The sequence below is a fragment of the Temnothorax longispinosus genome, chromosome 7, assembly GCF_030848805.1.
Source record: "Temnothorax longispinosus isolate EJ_2023e chromosome 7, Tlon_JGU_v1, whole genome shotgun sequence".
Taxonomy (NCBI): Eukaryota; Metazoa; Arthropoda; class Insecta; order Hymenoptera; family Formicidae; genus Temnothorax; species Temnothorax longispinosus.
In genome coordinates this window covers 8,067,413-8,090,357 of record NC_092364.1, presented here as the reverse complement: position 1 = coordinate 8,090,357, position 22,945 = coordinate 8,067,413, and the positions used below count along the sequence as shown (strand labels likewise).

The window sequence follows — 22,945 nt, the reverse complement described above, 5'->3', positions numbered from 1 at the left end:
CCGACCCGGGGCCGAGGTTTTAATTCGATCCGGTACGCGAATGATTAGTCTGTCATTTAAAGAAATCTGTGAAATTCTAAGTAAAGCAAATGTTTGAGCTCTGTGACCAGTTGCAAGAGCGAGGAGGAGTATCAATTTCTTAGTGAGCAATTTTAAAGGAACTCCTTCATACGGGTAGATAGAAGACAGTTTAGCTATCACGGGAGCGGGGTCCCAAACAAAATCATACCGCGGGCGAGGCGGTTTCAGTGTGGAGACGCCTCTACAAAAGCGTTTGACCGTGGGATGATTCCCGATCTCGTTCTGAGAGATAAGGGAAATAGCCGATCTCATTGTATTTAGGGTCGAGTAGGAGGAGATATTCGGCAATTCTTGAGCTAAAAACTGTAAGAAGTGAGCTACTGATGGCGAGTAAAGCGATAGCCGATGATGGTGGCAGTAATTCCACCAGGAGCGAAGCGAGTAGGAATATTGTTTGATGGTTGATTCCGATAAGGAAGCTAGTAAAGCTGGTATTGCTATATCTGGAACTGACCGGGCCTTGAACGCTTCCCTGATAACCTCGTGACCCCCAGGGAAAGAGTCCTCCATGTTGGGTGGCAGCTCCTGAAAGGTGATGATAGAAGAGAATAATTGGGAGGAAGAATCAGTGGTTCGGAAATCAAAAGACGACCGAGCAACGGAAACCATGGCTGCGAAGGCCACCAGGGAACTATTAGAGTTCCCGTTGCTTCGTCATCAATTATCTTTCTAAGTACGCGAGGCAGTAGGATGAAGGGTGGAAAAGCGTAAAAATTTAGTTCTTTCCACGAAAGGGTAAACGCGTCTACGGCAGCTGATCCTGGATCAGGAAACCAGGAAACGTACAAACTGCATTTGTTATTAATTGAAGACGCAAATAGGTCTATGTCGAAGGGGCCAAAAACCCTTGCAACCCGACGAAAAGCTAGCTCAGATAAAGACCATTCTGTATCTGGGTCTGCCATTCTAGATTCTGCGTCCGCGACTGAGTTTTCTAAAGATGATATATAGGAGGCAAATAAGAAAATGTTACGAGCCTCGCACCAGAGCCAAATTTGTTTAGAAATCTCGGAGAGGTGAGGAAATTGGATGAAACCAAATTTGTTAATATAGGCTAAAGCGGTGGTGTTGTCAATGCGAAGTAGGACGTCGCAGTCCTGCAGATCTGCTGCAAAACAACGCAGTCCGTTAAAAGCCGCTTTAAGTTCTAGTGCATTTATGTGTAGGGTTTTCTCACCCTCCGACCACCAGCCATGAGTACGCAGCTCTCCACATGAGGCTCCCCATCCGTTCAAAGACGCATCTGTAAAGATTTCTCGAGCAAATCTACCTGAACGAATCCTGTTCGACTGTCTAGGATTAGAAAAGATGTTGATCCACCATTTGAAGTCTTCTCGAAGGTGTGGGGAAATGTTCATCTTTGAAGAGTAGTCCTCGTTATTTTCGATAAGAGAGAGAAATTTCTCTCTTTCAAACATTTTTGTATAAAGCAACCCATACTGCACTGCAGGGCACACAGAAATGAGAGACCCGATAAAGCTGGCGAACTCCCTGATAGAGCATTCTGACTTCTGGGCTAAGGATCTTGTTAGCCTTAATAAATTCTCCCGACGAAGAGGGGGGATTGTAATGGATTGTTCTGTTGAATCAAAAATGAAACCTAAATATTTGCGCTTGGTCGATGGTTCCAGCTGCGATTTGGCGTAATTTATCACGAAACCTAAAGACTGCAAGAGATTAATTGTAGCGGTGATATTAGCTCGGCATTCCCCGATGGATGAGCCAAAAAGGAGAAAATCGTCTAAATAGATGACGGATTGATACCCTCTTCTGCGGAGGAAAGTGATTACCGGTCGAAGGATCTTCGTGAATATATAAGGGGCTGTAGAAAGGCCGAAAGGTAAGGCTGTAAATTCAAAGGTTTTTCCTCGCCACTGAAATCGAAGAAATTTTCTGTGACCCTCGAAGATTGGAACCAGGAGGTAAGCGTCCTGTAGGTCGAGGGATGCCATGTAACAACCCGGTAGCATAAGGCGAATCACAGTGCGCCAATCTTCTAATTTGAAGTGTGGGGGCTCGATGTGCGAATTCAAATCTCGCAGATTTAAAATAAATCTTTTACCTCCCGACGGTTTATCCACTAAGAAGAAAGATGAAAGAAACTGATCCTTGCTAGGTTCGACAGGAACGATGGCCCCTAATCGATATAATCGTTCTATCTCTGAATCGCAGGCTAGTGCAGCAGCAGGTGACAGGTTAGGTTCAGTAAGAAAGGTCCTTGATGGTGGTGAGCTGGCAAAAGGGATACGGTAGCCCTTTATAGCTTCCAGAACCACAGGATCAGAGGTAATATCCGACCAAGCCTCAAAAAATTTGGCTAAACGGCCAGCCGAACTTACATCGTTTAACGGTGGTATCGAGATCTGGTTCGGGACTGGGAGCGATGGCGCCGGCTCTGGTAATGGTGGGCCCCTGATCGGCGAGCCGCTGGTGGACGGGCAGGGGCCTTCCTGTTTCCCGAAGGCCTAGATGTTTGAGGCTGGCCACGTTGCTGAGCTGCTTGACGGACAGGATGTAGCGTTTTCTTCCCCACCTGAGGAACTGGTTTGGAGACTTCGCGACCGGCCTTCTCACAAATCTGAGCCGCCTTGAGCGTTTCGGCAAAATTCTTGCCAAAGAGGAACTCGTCGATAGGTGCTGACTTTGCGGCGTTCTTACCCAAGATGTTGAGAGAAGGCTCGGTGAAGGCTCTCCTCGCGAGTGAGAGACGGTAGTGATGGTCGGCAAGCAGGTGAATGCCTTCTGCGAATAATGCTAAAGCCGATTTTGCCTCGTCCCTGAGATCCTGTAAGACCTCTGGCTTCAACAATAGCGACATGCCCGTGCCGAAGGCGTTGAGGCAAGCCCCTACCTGTGTCTGTGAAGACAGTTGGTACTCGTCTCTTTTCATGACTGAAGGAGTCAATGCTGCGATGATTTCCTTGTTCAACTTTGGTGGAGCCAAAGCTGCAAGCTCCTCTTTCACCTCGTATTTCGTCAGAAGGTTAGTGCGAATCTCTGCTTTAAGGCCACCTCGCGACTCCGTCTGGATTGAATTCAAAACGACGGAATTCCAAAGAGCTGATGTGGGAGGAGCCTGAGCTTCCCCAAAAAGCTCGTTGACTAGAGCGTGTGTCTCAGGGACGACCTCCGGGTCCTGAGATTCGGGAACGACGGTGGCGGGTGGGTCGGCGAAGGATACATTACCCGCTGATGTGGGGTTTTCCTCTGAGATGGAAACGATCTCCGCTGAGGCTACGCAGAAAAAAGACAGAGTGAAGAAACACATCGGTTATGCCCTCTCTTTGCCAGATATCCGGAAAAAAACTGGGTCGACAAGAGGACATACCTGGTACAACGCCGCGGCTCGCTTGCGCGGCCGTGTGTTCTTCATGCTCTTGTTCTAAGGCATGTGGCGTAACGGATGCCAAAGACGATGCAGAAGCAACATCTTGAGCCGATCTAACCTCTGCGGGTGAACTAACCTGACACTTGTCTAGGTTATGTGAGCCGTTTCGATCCGCAAGAAATTGCTGAATATCTTGGAGAATCTCACGGTATCTCTCCTTGGACCGGGAACGTCGCGTCGATGATTCTTTCGCTAAATAGCTGTCGTCCGATGAGCTGAAATCCCTGGATCTCTCCCTTCGATGTCTGTTTTTATGAGCGCGATTATGCGAGCTTTCTCTTGAAAAATAATATCGAGACCCTCTTCTTGAGGAAGAGTGTCTATCTGCCTTCTTATGCTTTGGCATAACGGACTTAGTACGGAAAAAAGTCCTAAAGAAAACAAGAAACGAAAGGTTAGAAATGTGGTACACGTGTTGTTGATAAGAGCGAACAGAACACAATGAAGAGGCGAGGCGCGCGCGGCGGGCGCGCGGCGCGCGCGGCCGCGGGAGGCGGCCTTTCTTTTGCTTTTTGGCAGAGTTTTGAATACTGTTGTTGATACGCGTGCAGGGGCACGACTACATCGTTTCCATCCGGACGAGACATAAAGAGGCATAATCCCTATTAATGCTAATATGTGTATATGTGCATGTACGCACGCGCGTGTGTATGTGTCGCGTATACAGCACTACTTTACGAATATAGACTTGCGCATATCATGCCAGCGCGAGACAATAAATGTGCCATAATTTTTCTCAAATGATGCACTCCTCATATATCATATATTGCCCATTTTAATGCGAAAAACTTCAAGGATATTAAGCATTTTTTTCAACATTTATCTCGTGATTATTATTTAACTAATAAGCTGTATAAAATATTTCTTTTAATCGCTATATTTTATCCATAATTATTAATTATTCTTGTAAGTATTTTATTCAAAAATTTTTTCAATATTCTTGTTATTTAATGAAAAACGCCCCGCAACGGGATTTTGCAATATAATTCAACGAATTGCCACAAACGGCAATGGTAATTGATTATTTCGCTTATGAAACTTAATGCAAGTGGAAACTAGGTAAAAGCTGCTACAGAGCGTTCGCTCCGGCATAATCACGAGCCCTACGGATTCAAGAATATGCCGCGAACCGCGCGTTATGGGCTCTCGATAGTGATATTAAGATGTGATTTATCTTGATCCCGGAGTTGCAGGGCGGCAATTAATCTGCGGCCAGCTCGCAGCCGTAGAATGACCCTTTGTGTTCCCCCAGTAATTAAAGTGCCATCGGCTTTATTATGTAATGTGTGGCGCAATTAAGTCACGCGGTGCCGGGCGTGAATGGAGCACGATGATTTCGTCGCGGGCACAATGGCACGATGTGACCCGATTCCGTGAAAATTTCTCTCCCTTGAAAATGTAGATCGTATATAAAATAACATGAGAAACGTCACGAGGATTACGCCGCGCCGCGCGCTCGGTTTAACTGACTGTCTCTGATATAGAGAGTGTGGCGCATATGCAAAATGTTACGTATATTTGCGTATACATGTCTGTAATCAAGAGGGTTTAAAGTACTATTGAAACGTGATATACATGAAGAAATATATTATCGCATAAAATACGTAAATGACGGCCGGAGAATGCAAAAAGATGCATAAAATTCGAAGATCGATGAGCTTTAATCTAACGCAAGTATAGATAATGCCGCGCTAATGCGCGCGCTTAACAAAAAAGTCTCGTAAAGTCTCGGAATACGCCGCGATCTTTGCGTAGCTTGGCCACCGCAAAATTGATGACACCGGCCGCTGCCGCGACCAGCAATTGTTATTAAAAGGAAAAAAAAACCTCTCGGTCGTTTACGTAATGTCATCGCGCTATAAAGCGCGCGCGCACGCGCGCGTGCGACTGCGATTCCCGGCAGTGATTAAGGCCTGATTTATATCTGTCGTCGACGTAGCCGAGCAATTAATACCGGAAAACAGAAATGGAGGCACCATGGACGACAATTGCGGGGCTCGTTCATCACGCGAGGGCTCGTTTCACCAAACGTAATAATTAGTGGAACATACGTCAGGAGTTCTTACCGGCCGTGTGGCGATACATCTCGTCGTATTCTTCGTTAGCGCCTGACGTGGATTTAATTAATTTCCGGCTTTCTAGAGAGAGCACTCGGGAAAGCAGGTATAAATTTGAAAAAAAATTAGTGAGAGAGAAAGAGAGAGAAAGAGAGATTTCCCACATAGAACGCACCTCTTTGACAGGTTAATAATTATTTCTGCTCGCATAAATTTATAAATTACAAACGTGAATTTACGTATAGCGCGAGCACAAGAATGTTATACTCGTGTATTATGGGTGTATTATATAGTTGTTATAAGCGCTGTGTGAGCGTAATTAGAGACTAATTACGCTTCCGTAATTACAGATACTTATGTAAACAAATGCCGTCTGTTAGCCTATCGTTACATCGTTTCTGTACATTAAGGAGGACCGCGTGTTGTATACGGGAGTTAATCAGGGAGAGTCTTTGAGACGTAGTAAGTAACACGCGTGCTCTCCACGGGCTGAACAAACGAGTCGAGGGACCCCGAGTCCCGAGTTTAAGAAAGATAGGTCAGCGAAGAAATCGCCCTGCTACACGTCGCCGAATCGGGAGATCAGGAACCAATCAGTCGCGATTGGTTGTACGGTCGTCGGCCGCGGGCGGTATTCCCGAGCGATCCCGGAACCCACGTGCCAAATTGCAAATCGATATCTCAATTTGCCTCGGCGTCAGACGCAGGTAGACAAATACCCTCCTAGGATCCTTTTCCCCCGGGGAACGTCTCAGTATGCAGCTTGTGTCGCTGTCAAAGTTCTGTTATGTCAGAGGGGGCACGGCGGCGGGCGTACGCACGTTCGCTGTTATTTTTACCGTCTGCCTCCTGCCGATTCCCATTTATTTTAGATAGAGACAACGTTGTACGTTTTCGACTCTCGCGTTACTACGATAATATGAGAGAATGAAGTATGTTGGACGTTGCTTTATAGCAAACAAATCTTCCTCATGCCAAAGAATATTATATCTTAAAATATTAAATGTCAGAATCTGATTAATTTAAAATCAATTTAATGAATAAGCAAAATTATCAATTTTTTGCAAAATTTAAATTCTTACTATTAAATACTTTTGCAAATAATCTTTCTTGAAACGTTGCTTAAAATTAAATTAAAAATAATGTTTCATTATTTGTTTCTTTGCAATTTAACTTGAATAAAATCCTCTTTAATTGTATAATATAACTTGAAAATTATTAGTTCAGATATTTGTTATATAAGAGAAAAAACCGATTTCAAGTTGATTAAAATATCCATAAATAAAGAGTAATTATTTTATAAAAATAGAAATTATTACGACTGAGTTATAATGGCCTAGTTTTCACCGATTTCTTGATACGCGTATCAAATAGTATATTTGAGCTGATCAGCCAATAATCAAACTAATTTACTAGTTATTTATTATTTAATACACGTATCAAGTGATTGGTGTAAACTAGGCCATTATAACTCAGTCGTAGTAATTTCTAGTTTCATAAAATAATAACCCTTTATGAATTAAATTAGGCTTCGCAAAATGTTTTACTTATTTTCGTGTATTTGCTAATTCAAAGCTAAATTTTTATCAAGAAATAACATCTCGTATTATTAGCTTGTCGGTCACGTTTCAGGAGTTGATTTCGAAAAAATATGAGGTACGTAGCGAAACGCGGAAAACCGATATCCCCCATCGACGTTTCGAGGACGTTTCACGGCTTCGCGGCGCGGGATGGGCGACGTGGGCGGATGAGAGGGAGGATCGCGATGCGCAAATGCAAAACCATCTCTGCGAATTCTATTCAGTGCATCTGAGGCGAAGATGAGAGCGGCAGGTGTGTGAGTCGCGAATCGTTTCCCTCGAATATGGATCTTCCCGACGAATTGCAGGTTCACCGCAGCCGCCACGGCGCGGCGTCTCCGTGGCTCGCGAGCTAGAAAGCGTCTTCGTAGCGCAACCGATCGGGATGATTGGATCGTCGCATTCGCCTGATTTTAATGAGACGTTCGGAGAAATAAGGGAAAATGAGGAAGAACAGAATACTAATGTATCGATAACGATCGGGCTTGTTTAATATTTAAAATGGATCCTGGAAAATCTTATCACACGTTCACACGTGTGAAATATATTTTTTTGTTTCTCTCTTAGAAGTAATGTTAATATATTTATTTAATATTGAATGCATTTAATATCTGTTAATTTAATGTTGAATGAATTCTTTGTTTGTATTTTATTCTACTCTGTTTTATTATGTAATGTAGTTTGCGCGAAAAGTTTACATTTTACTTCCCGACTGTAAAAAAGCTTTATTTAATGTTTAATATGTATCTTATGAATTGTGAAAAGTAAAATATCCAACCAAAGATGGTTATATGTATTTAATGCATTATATCAACACCGACAACTACAAATTTAATTATTATAATAATTTAGATTTATTAATCAATTTTTTTCTCTTAATAATTATTTTTCTCTTTGTCTTTTTACAGGTAAGTGTCCATACTGTAACATACGACAGACATCATAGCGGTACACTATCGGTGAGTGTGATTGAATCGGAAAGAAAAATATGAAAAAAATAACCCGCAAAAATTAGATTACCAGCACAATGCAGCTATGAGAATAATCCGAGTCGCGGAAGGGATATGTAAATAAGCGCAACTTGAAATGAAAATAAATTCCATTGTTTTGACGAAATATTTCTGAGAACGGGAATCTTCAATCGTTGATTATATCCAGCAAATGTTGCTTTTCAACTGAGAGATCTAATTTTCACAATCAACCAATTTCTCAGCCAGTAGATAACATAGTTTCGAGAATTAAATTTGCGGGACTCTCTTCGGAAATGACAATAGACGCGAGACTCATTTCTGAAGTTGCTGTTACGTGAAATTAATTGAATCTGAACAAGTTGATCATGTGGAATTAACTATTCTCTTCGTACAAATAAGTTATGATTATTACAATTTACCTTCGGTTTTCTGACTTACTTTCTTTACAATCACTTACCGAAGTTATTATTCTTGCTGCTTAACCTATTATACTTATTATTTTTTTTTCACTTTTCTGTAGAACGATCAAATAAATATGATATCAGATAAATACCTATATTTTAAACGATTTCTCACACACACACGAGCAAATGTATAAACTTGAGTTTTATTCAACCACAAATATTATTTAGACAAGTGTAATATTTATTATATTAAATTAAACTATATTAAATATTCGTCGCTGGGCACAGCAACAACAATCCCAAGCATAATCTTAACAGGTTTATATTATTATTATTTATGTTAATACTAATTAATTAATGTAAGTTCTATTTTGACTAATTTCTTCATCCGTAATTTATCGTAACAAACGATACGATCGTGCAAGCACAAGTACTTTACATAAGAAACACCGCGAAACTAGAAATCGTTTTGACGCAAATCGTCCACTTAATTTCATTCTTTCGGGGACGTGCCGGAGCGAAATTCCCTAAAGATCTTTCGTATACATGATATCGTCCCGAAACGAGACAAAAAGAAGGAGGCAATTTTCTTTTTCGAATCCTTTGGACGGTGCTCCGAAACAAGAACTCGTTTCTCCTCTCCCCGAGCTGCCTACCACGCGCACCAAGAATACCGCTCTATTTCCGCTACGGCGTCTTGGTAGGTCCGAATTACTTCGACAGTCATCTCTCTGTTCGGGTTTCTAAACGGAAACCTAATTTGTGCCACGGTGATAAACAGCCTCTGGTACACCGGTTTCCGGCGGCGAGAGAGCACAAAGAGAGAGAGGAAGGAGAGTTGGAAGTATTCGCCCGAGAGACGCGGCACGGAAAGCACCGTGATAATCACCCATTATACGTCGTACGCTACCGAACAATTAATTATGATCGAGGCCATCTTTACTTTTAGTTTCTTTTGTCATTTGAACCCCCCGTCGCCGCAGAGGCTCGCTTCATTATCTCCCGGCCTTTCATCAAACGGGTCTTTATCTCGTTTCTGTCAGTCAACTTCAGCGTAATATTGCGCTATAGAATTTGTAGATTAATAATTATTCCGGAGATAGACGAGTCAGAGATTATAGCGGTCGTGCAAAATTGGCAAACATTTCGTGGTAAAAGCGGAATTATAAAAAAAAGGAAACAAATTTATATTCCACGATAAAATTTCTCTAAGGTAAATCGTGGATTACAGAAACAAGGTTTTTTTTCTAAAAAAGCTAAAATATATAATGAAGTCGCTGTGAAAGAGGAACGTTTGTGCACGTTTAAAAGTTGAATATAATTAAAAAGCGTATCCAGATGTATCAGTGTTTAACCCTAGAGAGGTAATATGAATTTTCTCATACGTGAAAGGCCAAGCGGGGTAATAAATTACCCCAAACTTGTACCGCGTGTATAATGTTTCTATTTGTTGTTAGACAACTTTTTAATAGATAATTTTGTTTGTTTTTTAATAGGGAAGACGATAGTAGTCATCAATTTGCGGTAGTAAAAAAAAAACAGTAAAATAATTTCGAAAAACAAGAAAAAGAACCAAAAATTGGGCTAAAATGACTATTTTTATAAAAAATGCTGTAGTTTTTCATAAAATTCACCGATTTTAAAAATTCCAACGGATTTTAAAAGACGAATAGACAACCTTTAAGGGCATGTAAGCGATTTTTTCGTTTCTTAAAAAAAAACATATTTCTTTGAACATCTGAAGTAGAGGAAATGATGAAAAACTGTCGGATGGGAAAAATCGCAAGAAATGGAAAGTAAAACAGATTCTGTCGATTATTATTTATTTGAAAGGTAGTCAAAAGTTATAAAAGTATATGGAAACAATAAAATTAACTTCACAAAAACTTTACAAAGTTTTAATCAGTTGCTGTGCAAGAACAGCAAAAGTGAAATAATTGACCGAATCTTAAACAATTATATATGAAACAGGGGTAGAATTTTCCGGGGAGTGCTATAAAGTGTATAATTTTTCGTTACCGATTTTCACAAAAAATCTGAAATATACTTTACTGTGGTAAATGTCGAACGTAAACGGCCAAAAGGGGGTAATACGTTACCCCAAACGATTTTATTTTCGGTTTTCAGCTGCTGCACGGATCTAACGCACTCGCTGAATGACGGAGGTCGACTGCCGGATAACTAAACTGAATTATGGTTAGGGTCTCGGTATGAAAACTAACCTGCCCTTCCTAAGGCAGGGGCGCAATTTGAATTTCGCGTGGGGCAACGTATTACCCCACATTACCTTTCTAGGGTTGATGAAATTGTTACGTGACGGGGAATTAAATTTCTTTTCTTTTGAAATAGGAAGGGATGAAAAGGAAAAGAATTGGATTGCATGGAGAACTGGGCAAGTAAGTTTGGTGATCGAAGTTTGACAATTGGAAAAAGTGGATTAGAATCCTTGATACGGAGTAAAACACAGCCAGATCAGAGGGAAGCGAGAACTTCTGCGAGCAAAAAGAAAACGAATTGCGAGTGACACTGCAGTTCCATATAGAACGATCGATCGATAAAAAGACTGACTGATAGATTTACTACTTTATACAGTGTGTTTGTTATGAAAAAGCAGACGGTAGAAATGCGCAGAGTGTGAACGAAATAAAAATTAACATATTGAAGAAACTGAGTTTTAAATCGCAGGGGGAGTCAACAAATTTTGAACGAAAAGTAGAACTGAATTAGTTATAAAGATAAACATAATTCTTTCTCTTTTTCTTTATTTCTCTCTTTCTCTCTCTGTACATATTAATTTCAGGTAATATGCATATGGACTAACAAACCTCAGGCGTTATCATTTTTCATAAATTTGTTATATAGTCAGCTTATCATAACTTTATAATAAAATTTTACCAAAACACCAGCGAATTATATTTATTATATTATATTAAATGCGAGGTATTAGATTAATGCAAATAAATAAAGCAATGTTAAACAGTAGGAGTTGTGACAGATAAATGCATGGATTTTCGTATTCACAAAGTTGATCTTTCTACAATCGCGAAAATGATGGGAAAATAAATATTGTATATGTATAAAAGCTTTGCGTTCTTTTATTCTGCTTCACAACGAATAATAGAAGTTTTGTGGAATGGGAGAATGTTTGACATTATTATATTTATATTTCAAGAAATTCGAGTTTTAGAAATGCGAACTTACAGAGATTCACGTTTGCTGTTCATCCTTTGTTCGTTGGTTCAGTGCGCACGAACCTTAAGGCGGTGCGCACGAACAAAGGGAAAACCCTTGTTTTAGTATAGCGACTACAGGTCACTTAGCCTACTAAGCGAGTTTATGCATACGGAGTTTCGCGCGTCTCGCTAGAATGGCTTTCGACGACGCAATTTGCAAGAGAAATTGCCGAAGGCTACAAAAATCCGTGTACCGCCCTTCAAGACTTTAACAGCCATTTTGAGAGAGTTAAGAAACGAAGTACTATTAAATTTTATACTATATTTTAGGAATACAAGAGACTCGTTAGAGGCAATAACTGAACTGTTTTCTCAAAGTTCTAATATTTTTATATTTTATTATAAATAGTATTATATACATATATATATATATATATATATATATATATATATATATATATATGTAGGTCCAGAGGTATGTTCCGGGACTGTTTACGTTTTTTGAAATGTACAGTCCTGGAATATACCGATATCAAAAATAAAAGTCCCGGAACATACTTCCGGACCTACATATATATATAACGTAATTCTCTCCGGAATAAATTGCAACATATATTACTAAAATAGTTTTACAGTGTCAATATATAAAAAAATTGTCTATAAAACTGCTTGAAACAACTTTTTTTATTTTAAATAGTCGTAAAAGATTTTCTTCGTGAAAAAGAAAGAAAGGCTGCTAAAAGAGAGCTACACATATTAATTGAATTTATATATAAATCATAAATAAGGACCCCCAAAAGTTCAATAAATGGGAAGTCAGGGCAGTAAGGGTCAGACGCTGATCCTGGGGCGTAAATTCAATAGCACATCATTGTTGATTGCTGTGCCGACGGGATCGTTTAGTTTCGTCGTTTACTTTTTAAACTGTATATTACTCTGTATTCCCTGGCTCTCAGACCGATTGATATGGATCTTTTAGTCTGTGTTTCTGACCTTGAATCATGAAACTCGCCATATAGGGAAGTGAGAACGCTCTAATTATTGCAACGGCTGAAGATGGCTCAAAACTGAGCCGAAACGTATCGAACACTGTTTGGAATGTGAAGAGAAATAATAAATTCTATTGAATTTACGCCCCAGGATCAGCGTCTGACCTTTACTGCCCTGACTTTTCAATTATTTATTTATAAATGATTAATTAATAATAAAATTTATTATAAAACTTTTCCCAAAATTTTAATAAAATGTCATACGATATTTGGATATGTCTGATCTAACAATAAATAAAAAGCAGCTATATATTTGCGTTATGTTCGAAATGTAATCGTTTGCGCTCAAAAGATAAGACTGAATTTAATCATGAATTTTCACCTGTCAGTGTCTACACACAGAAAAATATATAAATATTGTATAAATACTACCCTCTCAAGTAAATATTACTTGTTCTAAATATTTGATAAGTTCATATATCCGCAAATCTACCATAAAGTCATCGCAAGCATCACATATACTCAAAACATATTCTAGATATTAGCAAATCTAGTACTTAAAATAAGAATATTTAATTAATACAAGAATTTGGATTACTTACTATGTACAGTCTATTGAAGAGAAGTATATAATATTCTTGAAAGAAGAATGAATTCTTGTTTTGAGCACAAAATTATGAGCTTTTCTAAGATTTGTGTAATACAATTATAGTTTATCTTTTTATAATTATTTCAATTTACTTTATTTTATTATTTTTTTAGTACCTGCACCTATTTATTTAATCAATTCCGGAAAATTACTTGTTGTAGAATTCTATTCTAAGATTCTAAACAAAAATATGGCGATGGTATGGTACCAAAAAGCTATGATAATTTTGAAAAAAAATATTTTGTTTTTTTAAAGTACCTTTCACCCATTTTATTGGTTTGAAAAAATTACTTGTTATAGAATACTGTCCCAAAATTCTACATAAAATATATGGCAATTGTACCAAAAGCATATCATATTTAAAAAAAATAAGAAAAAATACTTTATTTTTTAAAAGTACCGCCTACCCATCTTATTGCTTCCAAAAAATTATGTCCGATAGGAAACTACTCCAAAATTCTAGAAAAATGTTTTCGTAATTGTACAAGAAAAATATCGGGACTAAAAAAAATCAAGAACATTTATTTATTTTTTTATCAATGTTTCTTTCATCAGAAACCTTTTCCGAATTTTCCACAAATGTGTCTCAATGATATCTACAACATATTAAAATTTTATCAAATCGGTTAAGCCGATCAAAAGATATGAATTATTTCCAAAATTTTTATTGATCCTTCTTATCCGGCTACCACCTTTATTTGTTAAATTAAATCAACCGTATAACTATAAATTATATCTGTTAAATTACTCGCACATAGCATATTACATTCTTTTACACTGTGCGAGAAATTCCACAAATTTTATTTCGAATATTTCCGACATATTCTTGTGATATATGAATAACGATGCATACATTGCGATTGCAAAATACCTTTCTGGAAATACGTAAAATTTTTGCTATCGGATTATAATTTTAGGTTAAATTATATCTATATGGGAATATATGATGTGCGTTTTATTTCGAAAAAACTGAAATATGTAGAGTGTAGAGAATAAATCAATATCTTTGTATAATATGTCCATTTATCAATATTTACAATTATATTGATAAAAAAATTAACTTGTGTTTTGCATGATTTTCGTAATCACCACAATTACAACAAATTAAGTTTCCACGCTTATTGCAATTAAATGTAAATTACTTTTAAATATTTATTACCGTTTGTAAAACTGTTATTTTCATCACTTCAACTGTTCAATTTTATATCTTTTATTTTTTCTAAAATAATAAAAATAAAATATTGCATTTACATTTGATAAACGAAACGTCGATAATGATTTTCTGCGAAGCAGAGAATGCGTTGTTATAATGACATACGACGGGATCGCTTTTAAACGTTTAATAAACGTATCGAAAATTTATAATGAGCTCGACGTACGTAACCCGCGAAGTAACCTATAGGCGTAATTCGCGCGCGTTACAAATATACATTGATAAAAGCGTTTAACGAACGTATCGAACGGCTTCGTAATTTTGTCAACTCGTGGAAGCGGCAAATATTGTCAGCTTCCCGGCCGCGCCGCATCGTGCGCGCCGAAAAGCCGAGAGGAAAGCGATCATCTCCCGGAAATTTCAAAGGGTGTCGCTATAATTGGTAATCTGTAGTTACACCCTGTCCGGGGAATAGCTGCCAATTAATTAAGCCGCGTATTCATGCCGTAAACTAATGTCACGACTAATAACTCGTCCCGTCGGAACCACGACCGCACGATGCGCGTTCATCGGCTTAATTACACAATCGCGCGATTTATCTCCGCGTGACAGATTTTGTAGTTTTTTTCTTTCAGATTAAATAATTTAATAATATTATATATCAATCTTGATGCGAATATTGGGAAAATTAGCATGATAAATGTGAGATTTGTACCATAATGAAAAAACTTGAATGTATTATATAATTAAATCCGTTTATTGAATAACATGAATAATTTTCATATGATAACAAATAATAATACGATGACATTTATAGATATGACGAAGAATTGAAAAAATTTAGGATCCGTTATTGTAATAAATTTAGGTTTAATCTATTATCAAAACAATTAATATTACTTCAGAACAGGAAAGAAATTCATTATGGCTGCAGACAACTACTGAAGATTATAAATAATGCCGAAATTAAACGAAAATTTTCATTATTATTCTTGCAATCAGCTTATAATTAAATTAACCGGTGCAGAAAATAGGCATTTAAATATTCAATTAAAATTTACAGAACAATGCAGCGTCATAATGTGTAATACCGATATTCACGAATGTTTTATGTTTTATACAAACTGCTAATTAAAGTGGAAACTTTATTGTTGGAAAAAGAATGTTGTTTTTGATACGTAAAAAAAGTAGTTTATCATAATAATCGGAACGATACATTTTACATCGTCATTGATAATCTCTCGCGATGGTATTTTGTATCCTCGAGGTATTAGTCGAGATCCAATCGATTTGTCTGGACTCGCAGGGATGACTGATCCGCACAGTCATTTGGGCTTAGCGAACCCACAGAGACGCGAGCTCAACACACTGTAAACACAGGCACACATTTACACACGCACGTCATGCAACCCTCACGCATTTTTTGGTTGGCGATCGGTGGACGCGAAGTCGATGGCTGCCGCCAGATACGGTAATAACAAACATATTTTCACAACGACAGCTCTATTTGTATTCTTAAACTGGTTAGATTAGGCTAGGATAGGCTAGATTAAGTTAAGTTAGGTTAAACTGGTAGTTTTTTAATTTCTCAGTGTACGAAGATCGTGTTAATCAACCGTCCAAACCGTGCCGAACTGAAAAGGCCGCGTTTATAACCGTCATCAGTTAAGCGAATCGCGTAAAATTTGTACGTGCCACTGCCGCGATTATTTACCGTATCGTAGCTCGGCACTTTACGATTTTATTGATTAATCGCGTTACGCGACTCGGGCCCGTTCAGTTCGCGGACGTAACCGGCGTTTTCATCGCCGGCATCGTAAAAAAGTATCACCACCTGAAAAAGATCACTTTGCTACCTTTTTGCATCGGTAGCCATGTTTGACGCGAGCGTCATTTTATGTATTTACCTCGCTTGATTGCAATGTTGCGCCGACTCAACTTTTCAAATGTTTTCAACGGAGGGACGAAACTACACGGCGTGCGGAATGAACAATTTAAAAAGTCGCGTAATTCGTTTGGCGCATAAACCTGTATAAATTCCGCAGTAAGCGATTGTTGAATGAAAGGATTAGTGATTGTTTTCGATCCACGTATATCTCGCTAAATCGATATTTTCGCACGTCGCGCGCCTATCGTGACTGAACTTTTCAAACGCGTCGTAAATATTTGCGATTATTCACGTTCCTTGACACGTGCATTGCGCAATTACGCGCACGCAATCGGGCGCAAATACGTTTGCGTTTCGTTCCGATTTGATGAAATTGCGGGGCATCCCGTTTGAAAGTTTATGCCATTATACCTTGTTTACACTTTTTACGTTTATTTGATGGACTGAATAGATAAACGCAGAGTCGCCCGCTAATAGGAATAGATTATCTCGTTGAAAAGTCCGAGAAAATATGGCCGTGATAGATACTCGAGCAAATTTACAATGTTGATTTGTCGAGGAGAGATGTGCGTGAATGTGCGGTTTTTGCATTTGATATGAGCGACGGCGTACGGCTTGAGATACGAAGTTGATACGGTACTTCTCGTAACGTCGCCTCTCGCAGCTCGAGGATTTACGGCCGGCCGGAAGGAAGCGGACAAGCGAATTGTTCCTCCGGGAGAAAGAGAAACGAGAGAGACCGACACTGTTTGTACATCTATAATACCTCCGGTCTCTCTCTCTCTCTCTCTCTCTCTCTCTCTCTCTCTCTCTCTCTCTCTCTCTCTCTCCATCTGCCCCGCTCTGACCAGAGAATTACTGCCGTAATTTCGATCGGACCCCGGTGTTTAGCGCCCTTCGCCAAAGCGGTTTTAATCCGGGAGTCAGGGGATTAGATATTGAAGTTCACGGCGCAAAGCTGGAATTTTTTTTAATCGATTCTTATGATATCCCGTAACAAGCGTGTAAAGTCTCTAGAATCAACTCGGCCCGCTTCGCCTTTTTTTATTGCAAAATATATTAAAAAACGCGTTTCTGTATAGTTTTCTTCAAATAACTCCTTTTGTGTTGGTCAAACGACAAAACTTGAAGAGAGGAAAATTGTTCGGAAGGAAATTTCCTATAAGAATAAGCCTTAAAAAAAATTTAAAAAATTTTTTTAATTGCAAAATTGCAAAAAATACGCGAAAAAAGGGCCATTTTTACAGGTTCCCGAAAACTGGGTTAAAATTATCATATTTAAGCGGACATTCACTCAATGATACCTTTCAGTATGCTGAACAAGTGTGCACAAGGCTCGTCTCCAATTTTTATATGGCTGCCTATTAACAAATTATTTATGCAAATTGGACGCTTGGCTCTCACGTCTGAACGGGTGAACTTATTTTGATGCACTTTATCGGAAATGAAAGGTAACGATGTCTACTTTATGAATTTAAAATAAAAACATTTTTTTTTCTAAAATTTGACTATTATTTTAAACAATTTAAATTTTGCATATTAAATATTGGCGTTATTTATTGGCGTACAGTAATGCAAATAGCACCATTGGTTTGCGCTTAAAAAATTATGAATTTCAAAAAAAAAAAACGTCCCGATACGACCAAGAGAAGTCGAGATAATTGACTTTTACATAATTAATGATTACAGCTAAATTATTTCATATTTTTACTTGAAATTTGGTGTGAAGGTACTGGAGTGAGTGCTTTAACGGTGGAATTTTTTTTGCTGCAATTCGACTGCCAGGTTCGGCGAAAAAAAATGTCGAATACAGCGGTTTTAGAGCGAGAGCGCCGGAGCGGACGCAGCGGCGGGTCGACTGCGTGGCGCGCAGGCGCGCGAGCCGCCGCGGCGCCGCTGCGTCCGCCAAGCTCGCTTAATTAACAATTACTTTTCTCTGCAACAAAAGCACGTATCCAAACGATTTTTTTTTAAATCTGCTTGAAATTTTCCGAATTTTATGATTATTACATTATAAATGTCATATTCTCAGTATTAACGGAGATAAACAAGATATATTAGGAAAAATACGTATTAATTATTAACAAATTATTTTTGTGATATTTTATACTGTATTGTATATTATATATTGTCAATACAGATAGAAAATAGGTTGTCTATACACTTATTTTATTTCATTTTCGTGAATTTTCCTGATCTTTATGATTATTTCATTAAAAAGAGGATATACTTTCGTAACTAATAGTGATAAACTATTATATATTAAAGAAAAGTCGTTTGAATCTTTCAAAGATTCAAGAAGTTCACCATGCGTTATTCTGTTTTATTTGCAACTAGAAAAACAAATTAAATTATTTTAAGCAAAAAAAGACTCGGAAAAATTCACGTAAAATAAAGTAAAATAAGTGTGTAGAAAACCTATTTTCTCTTTGTATTGACAATATACAATATACAATACAGTATAAAATATCACAAAAATAATTTGTTATTAATTAATACGTATTTTTCCTAATATATCTTGTTTATCTCCGTTAATACTGAGAATATGACATTTATAATGTGATAATCATAAAATTCGGAAAATTTCAAGCAGATTTAAAAAAAAAATCGTTTGGATACGTGCTTTTGTTGCAGAGAAAAGTAATTGTTAATTAAGCGAGCTTGGCGGACGCAGCGGCGCCGCGGCGGCTCGCGCGCCTGCGCGCCACGCAGTCGACCCGCCGCTGCGTCCGCTCCGGCGCTCTCGCTCTAAAACCGCTGTATTCGACATTTTTTTTCGCCGAACCTGGCAGTCGAATTGCAGCAAAAAAAATTCCACCGTTAAAGCACTCACTTCAGTACCTTCACACCAAATTTCAAGTAAAAATATGAAATAATTTAGCTGTAATCATTAATTATGTAAAAGTCAATTATCTCGGCTTCTATTGGTCGTATCGGGACGTTTTTTTTTTTAAATTCATAATTTTTTAAGCGCAAACCAATGGTGCTATTTGCATTACTGTACGCCAATAAATAACGCCAATATTTAATATGCGAAATTTAAATTGTTTAAAATAATAGTCAAATTTTAGAAAAAAAAATGTTTTTATTTTAAATTCATAAAGTAGACATCGTTACCTTTCATTTCCGATAAAGTGCATCAAAATAAGTTCACCCGTTCAGACGTGAGAGCCAAGCGTCCGATTTGCATAAATAATTTGTTAATAGGCAGCCATATAAAAATTGGAGGCGAGCCTTGTGCACACTTGTTCAGCATACTGAAAGGTATCATTGAGTGAATGTCCGCTTAAATATGATAATTTTTAACCCAGTTTTCGGGAACCTGTAAAAATGGCCCTTTTTTCGCGTATTTTTTGCAATTTTGCAATTAAAAAAATTTTTAAAATTTTTTTTAAGGCTTATTCTTATAGGAAATTTCCTTCCGAACAATTTTCCTCTCTTCAAGTTTTGTCGTTTGACCAACACAAAAGGAGTTATTTGAAGAAAACTATACAGAAACGCGTTTTTTAATATATTTTGCAATAAAAAAAGGCGAAGCGGGCCGAGTTGATTCTAGAGACTTTACACGCTTGTTACGGGATATCATAAAAATCGATTAAAAAAAATTCCAGCTTTGCGCCGTGAACTTCAATATTCTCATTTTTTAATAGCCCTGACTCCCGGATTATTTGTGCTTTATAGGTATATGCGTCCTGCCGAAAGGACGCTCCGGTTGCAAAAAGCTTTTGAGGAATCCAAATTTTATGTTTATTTCTCTGGAGAAATTAGACTTGGAGTTTAAACTGCAAACTTGGCTGGGATCTAATTTTCTCACAAAATTCTCATGTTATTAGCACTAGAAATTTCATGGAAGGGCGTTAAACTCACGTGTAAGTAGTCGTTAGTAATAAACCGCGCTGTCGACATAAGATGGAAAATAATGAATGCCGAAATTCGAGGTGCCACGGCGAAAGATTTAGAAGACCAATGTCCATTTCTGCCAATGTAGATTAACTTTAATCTCGATTTAACTTATCTTCTATCTTTTTTTAATTCTTGGAACTAGAAAAAGATGAAAAGTAAGTTAAACCGAGATTAAAGTTAATCTACATCGGTAGAAATGGATATAAGTCTGTCAAAATTTTTTCCCCATCGGAAGTCACGTCGTTTCGAGCGAGTCGCGCGATTACAATGCGCCCAGGAAGCAGAGGAAAGTTTCAGGTAGCGTTTAAAAAGTTCACGCACGAACGCGATCATTCATCTTGTACTTCGGCATAAGAAGTCTTGAGCTGCGGGGCTGTATATACCCGGGGACATCGCAAAGACTGTCTTCCAAGTAATCGCGAGCGCGAAAGCGGAGCCCCGCGCATTATATTTACATCATCTGCCATCGAATTTAACTCGGGACAAGCGCACGTTGTTTGATCTACGGGATAGCTTCGATAGCAGCTGGGAGATATAAACCCCTCCGTATATTTTCTGCATCGTGAAAGTCACGATATGCGTCACGTAGTACCTAAAATATGGCCGCGGAAGAGAAGAGATGCGGCAGCGTACTCGGAAATGCATCAGCTCGTACAATAATCAACTATATCTTTTTTTTTTACATTGATACGTACGTGATGTTTAGAGTACTCTTTTGATGACGTAAAAAATTACTGCAATTTTAATGTTTTTTTAGCTACTACGAGAGTATTAGCTTTTCATAAGCTAAAGTTTCGAGATATAATAACATCTTTTTGAGTCATAGAGTGATTAAAGATTCTTTCAGAATTTTTGTTTAGTTTCATATTAGTTTATTTTACGGAGGTATTTAAACTAAATTAAATATCTTAAAGAATTAATATATATATATAAGTGTCCTTATACTTAAAATTTTTATAAAAAAAAGATTAACTCTAAATTAATGCGAAAACCTGTCATTGTAAAATTTATTAACTTGCAACTATAAAAAAAATAAAATAAAATTAGGTGTCGTTAAAAAAACTGTAACAGCAGTAAAGTAATGGAGTAGGTGCATTAGTTAGCGAATAAATTTTATCCGATTGAGAGTGGGATATTCATCAATCACTCATGCATCACTGTTAAGATTCGATGCAGCGCATTTGAGAATATATATCGATTCACCCAAAACCTTCTCGCAAATGCAGCCTCTTTGCTCGACATTTCTTATCGCAAGTAAAGCCGGAATTCGATATTCGCATCTGCACCGTGGTATAATGTCTCGATGTTTTATGTTGGCGGCGTGTATCGTGTTCTCAAAGGTGCGGTTACATCCTAAGACGATGTTTCATGTCGCAACCCAAATACTGCGTCATCGTTGTCCGCCTCGAGCGGAGGAACTATTCGAGACCGACCCTGACGATGTCGAAGAACTTTGAGGAAATTCAACGAGAGTGGTCGTCCGTGTGTGAAGCGCTATACAGGGTGTTTACTCATTGGCATATCACGACAACGTTCCACATCGAAGATTTAAACGAATTTTTATTACCAAGTATCAAAAAATAAAATAAATTATCGAAAATGGATAAGATTTGAATTATATAAACGATTACAAAAACGGGTTTTCCCAAAAATGCATGATGTTAATAATAAAATTATTTATTCAATTTCATTCTTTAATTAATTTCAACTAGATCTTGCTTTTTAAGAATTTTATTGTGAGGCAAAAATATTTTGTCATATAATTTTGGCGAAAAACTTGCACGAAAAGAAGATAGATTTAAACAGTTTTGTAATTGACAACATTTTCCTGGATTAACTTTTATTATCGATTGCGGTTAATGTACTGCACAGTAAAATTCGGGAAAAATAATCTTTACTACAGAAAAGACAGAATGAAATTTTATTATACATTCCTCAATTAATTTTTTGTAGTTTGAAGATAAGATCTTTTTAAAATTCGCAGAGAAGATACGATATTTTTTCTCATTTTTGAATTTATAACACACTTTCAAAGTTTGATCTTCTCATTCTGCTGCACTCTATATAGCACGGCATTCATCGCGCTGCTTCACTAACCAGTCGGCGTATAACGCGAGATCGATGAAGCAGAAAAAGAATCCTGAACGAGTATGATCGGGTTCGATAGCGAGCGGATGACAGGGCTCTTGAGCGCATCCGGTACTCGGCTTGTTTTCCTACTTCGTGACTCCTCGGCCTGCCGACCGACATGAAACGTTTCATTGCGGCTGCTTTTCGTGGTGTAGTCGGGGACGAGAAACTTTTCTCTCTTTACCCTCCCCCCCTCCGCCCTACAATTTTTCGATATTCGTTCTCGAATCGGCAACGGCGGCGCGGTATGCTCGCGAGATTTACCTCGTACTTTGTCTTACTTAAGCTCTCTGCTTGTGTGCTTTCAGTAAATTAAAAGACTTTATCGTTCACACCGCGCGCGCGAGTGTTACGTTCGCCGAGTTAACACATCTCTTCGCGATAAAATACGGTAATAACTATAACGAACGAGCGTGATCAAACAAGTACAAGACAAAGAGGGCATTGAGAGTGCGATTATTAGTGTGTAAATTAACGTTATAACAATCTTTAATTATTATTAATAAAATACATAATTATATACATCAGATGTTTTGGCTCTGCTTTGAGCTATCTTCCAATATAATCACAAGTAAAATA

General features: G+C 38.0%; 2 protein-coding genes across 8 annotated transcripts in view; one reads left to right on the top strand and one right to left on the bottom strand.

Annotated features, from left to right (window-relative positions):
- The window catches only part of LOC139816883 (venom dipeptidyl peptidase 4), a 509,974-nt gene that overhangs the window by 201,565 nt on the left and 285,464 nt on the right, over window positions 1-22,945 (top strand). The gene's annotated exons all lie outside the window — the stretch shown is intronic.
- Window positions 467-3,952, bottom strand: LOC139816885 (uncharacterized). Its single transcript, XM_071784701.1, has 3 exons — window positions 3,410-3,952; window positions 2,421-3,315; window positions 467-606 (listed from the first exon to the last, which is right to left on the bottom strand). Exons 1-2 carry the CDS (start codon window positions 3,813-3,815, stop codon window positions 2,426-2,428), a joined length of 1,296 nt encoding a protein of 431 aa, XP_071640802.1. The 5' UTR covers window positions 3,816-3,952; the 3' UTR covers window positions 467-606; window positions 2,421-2,425.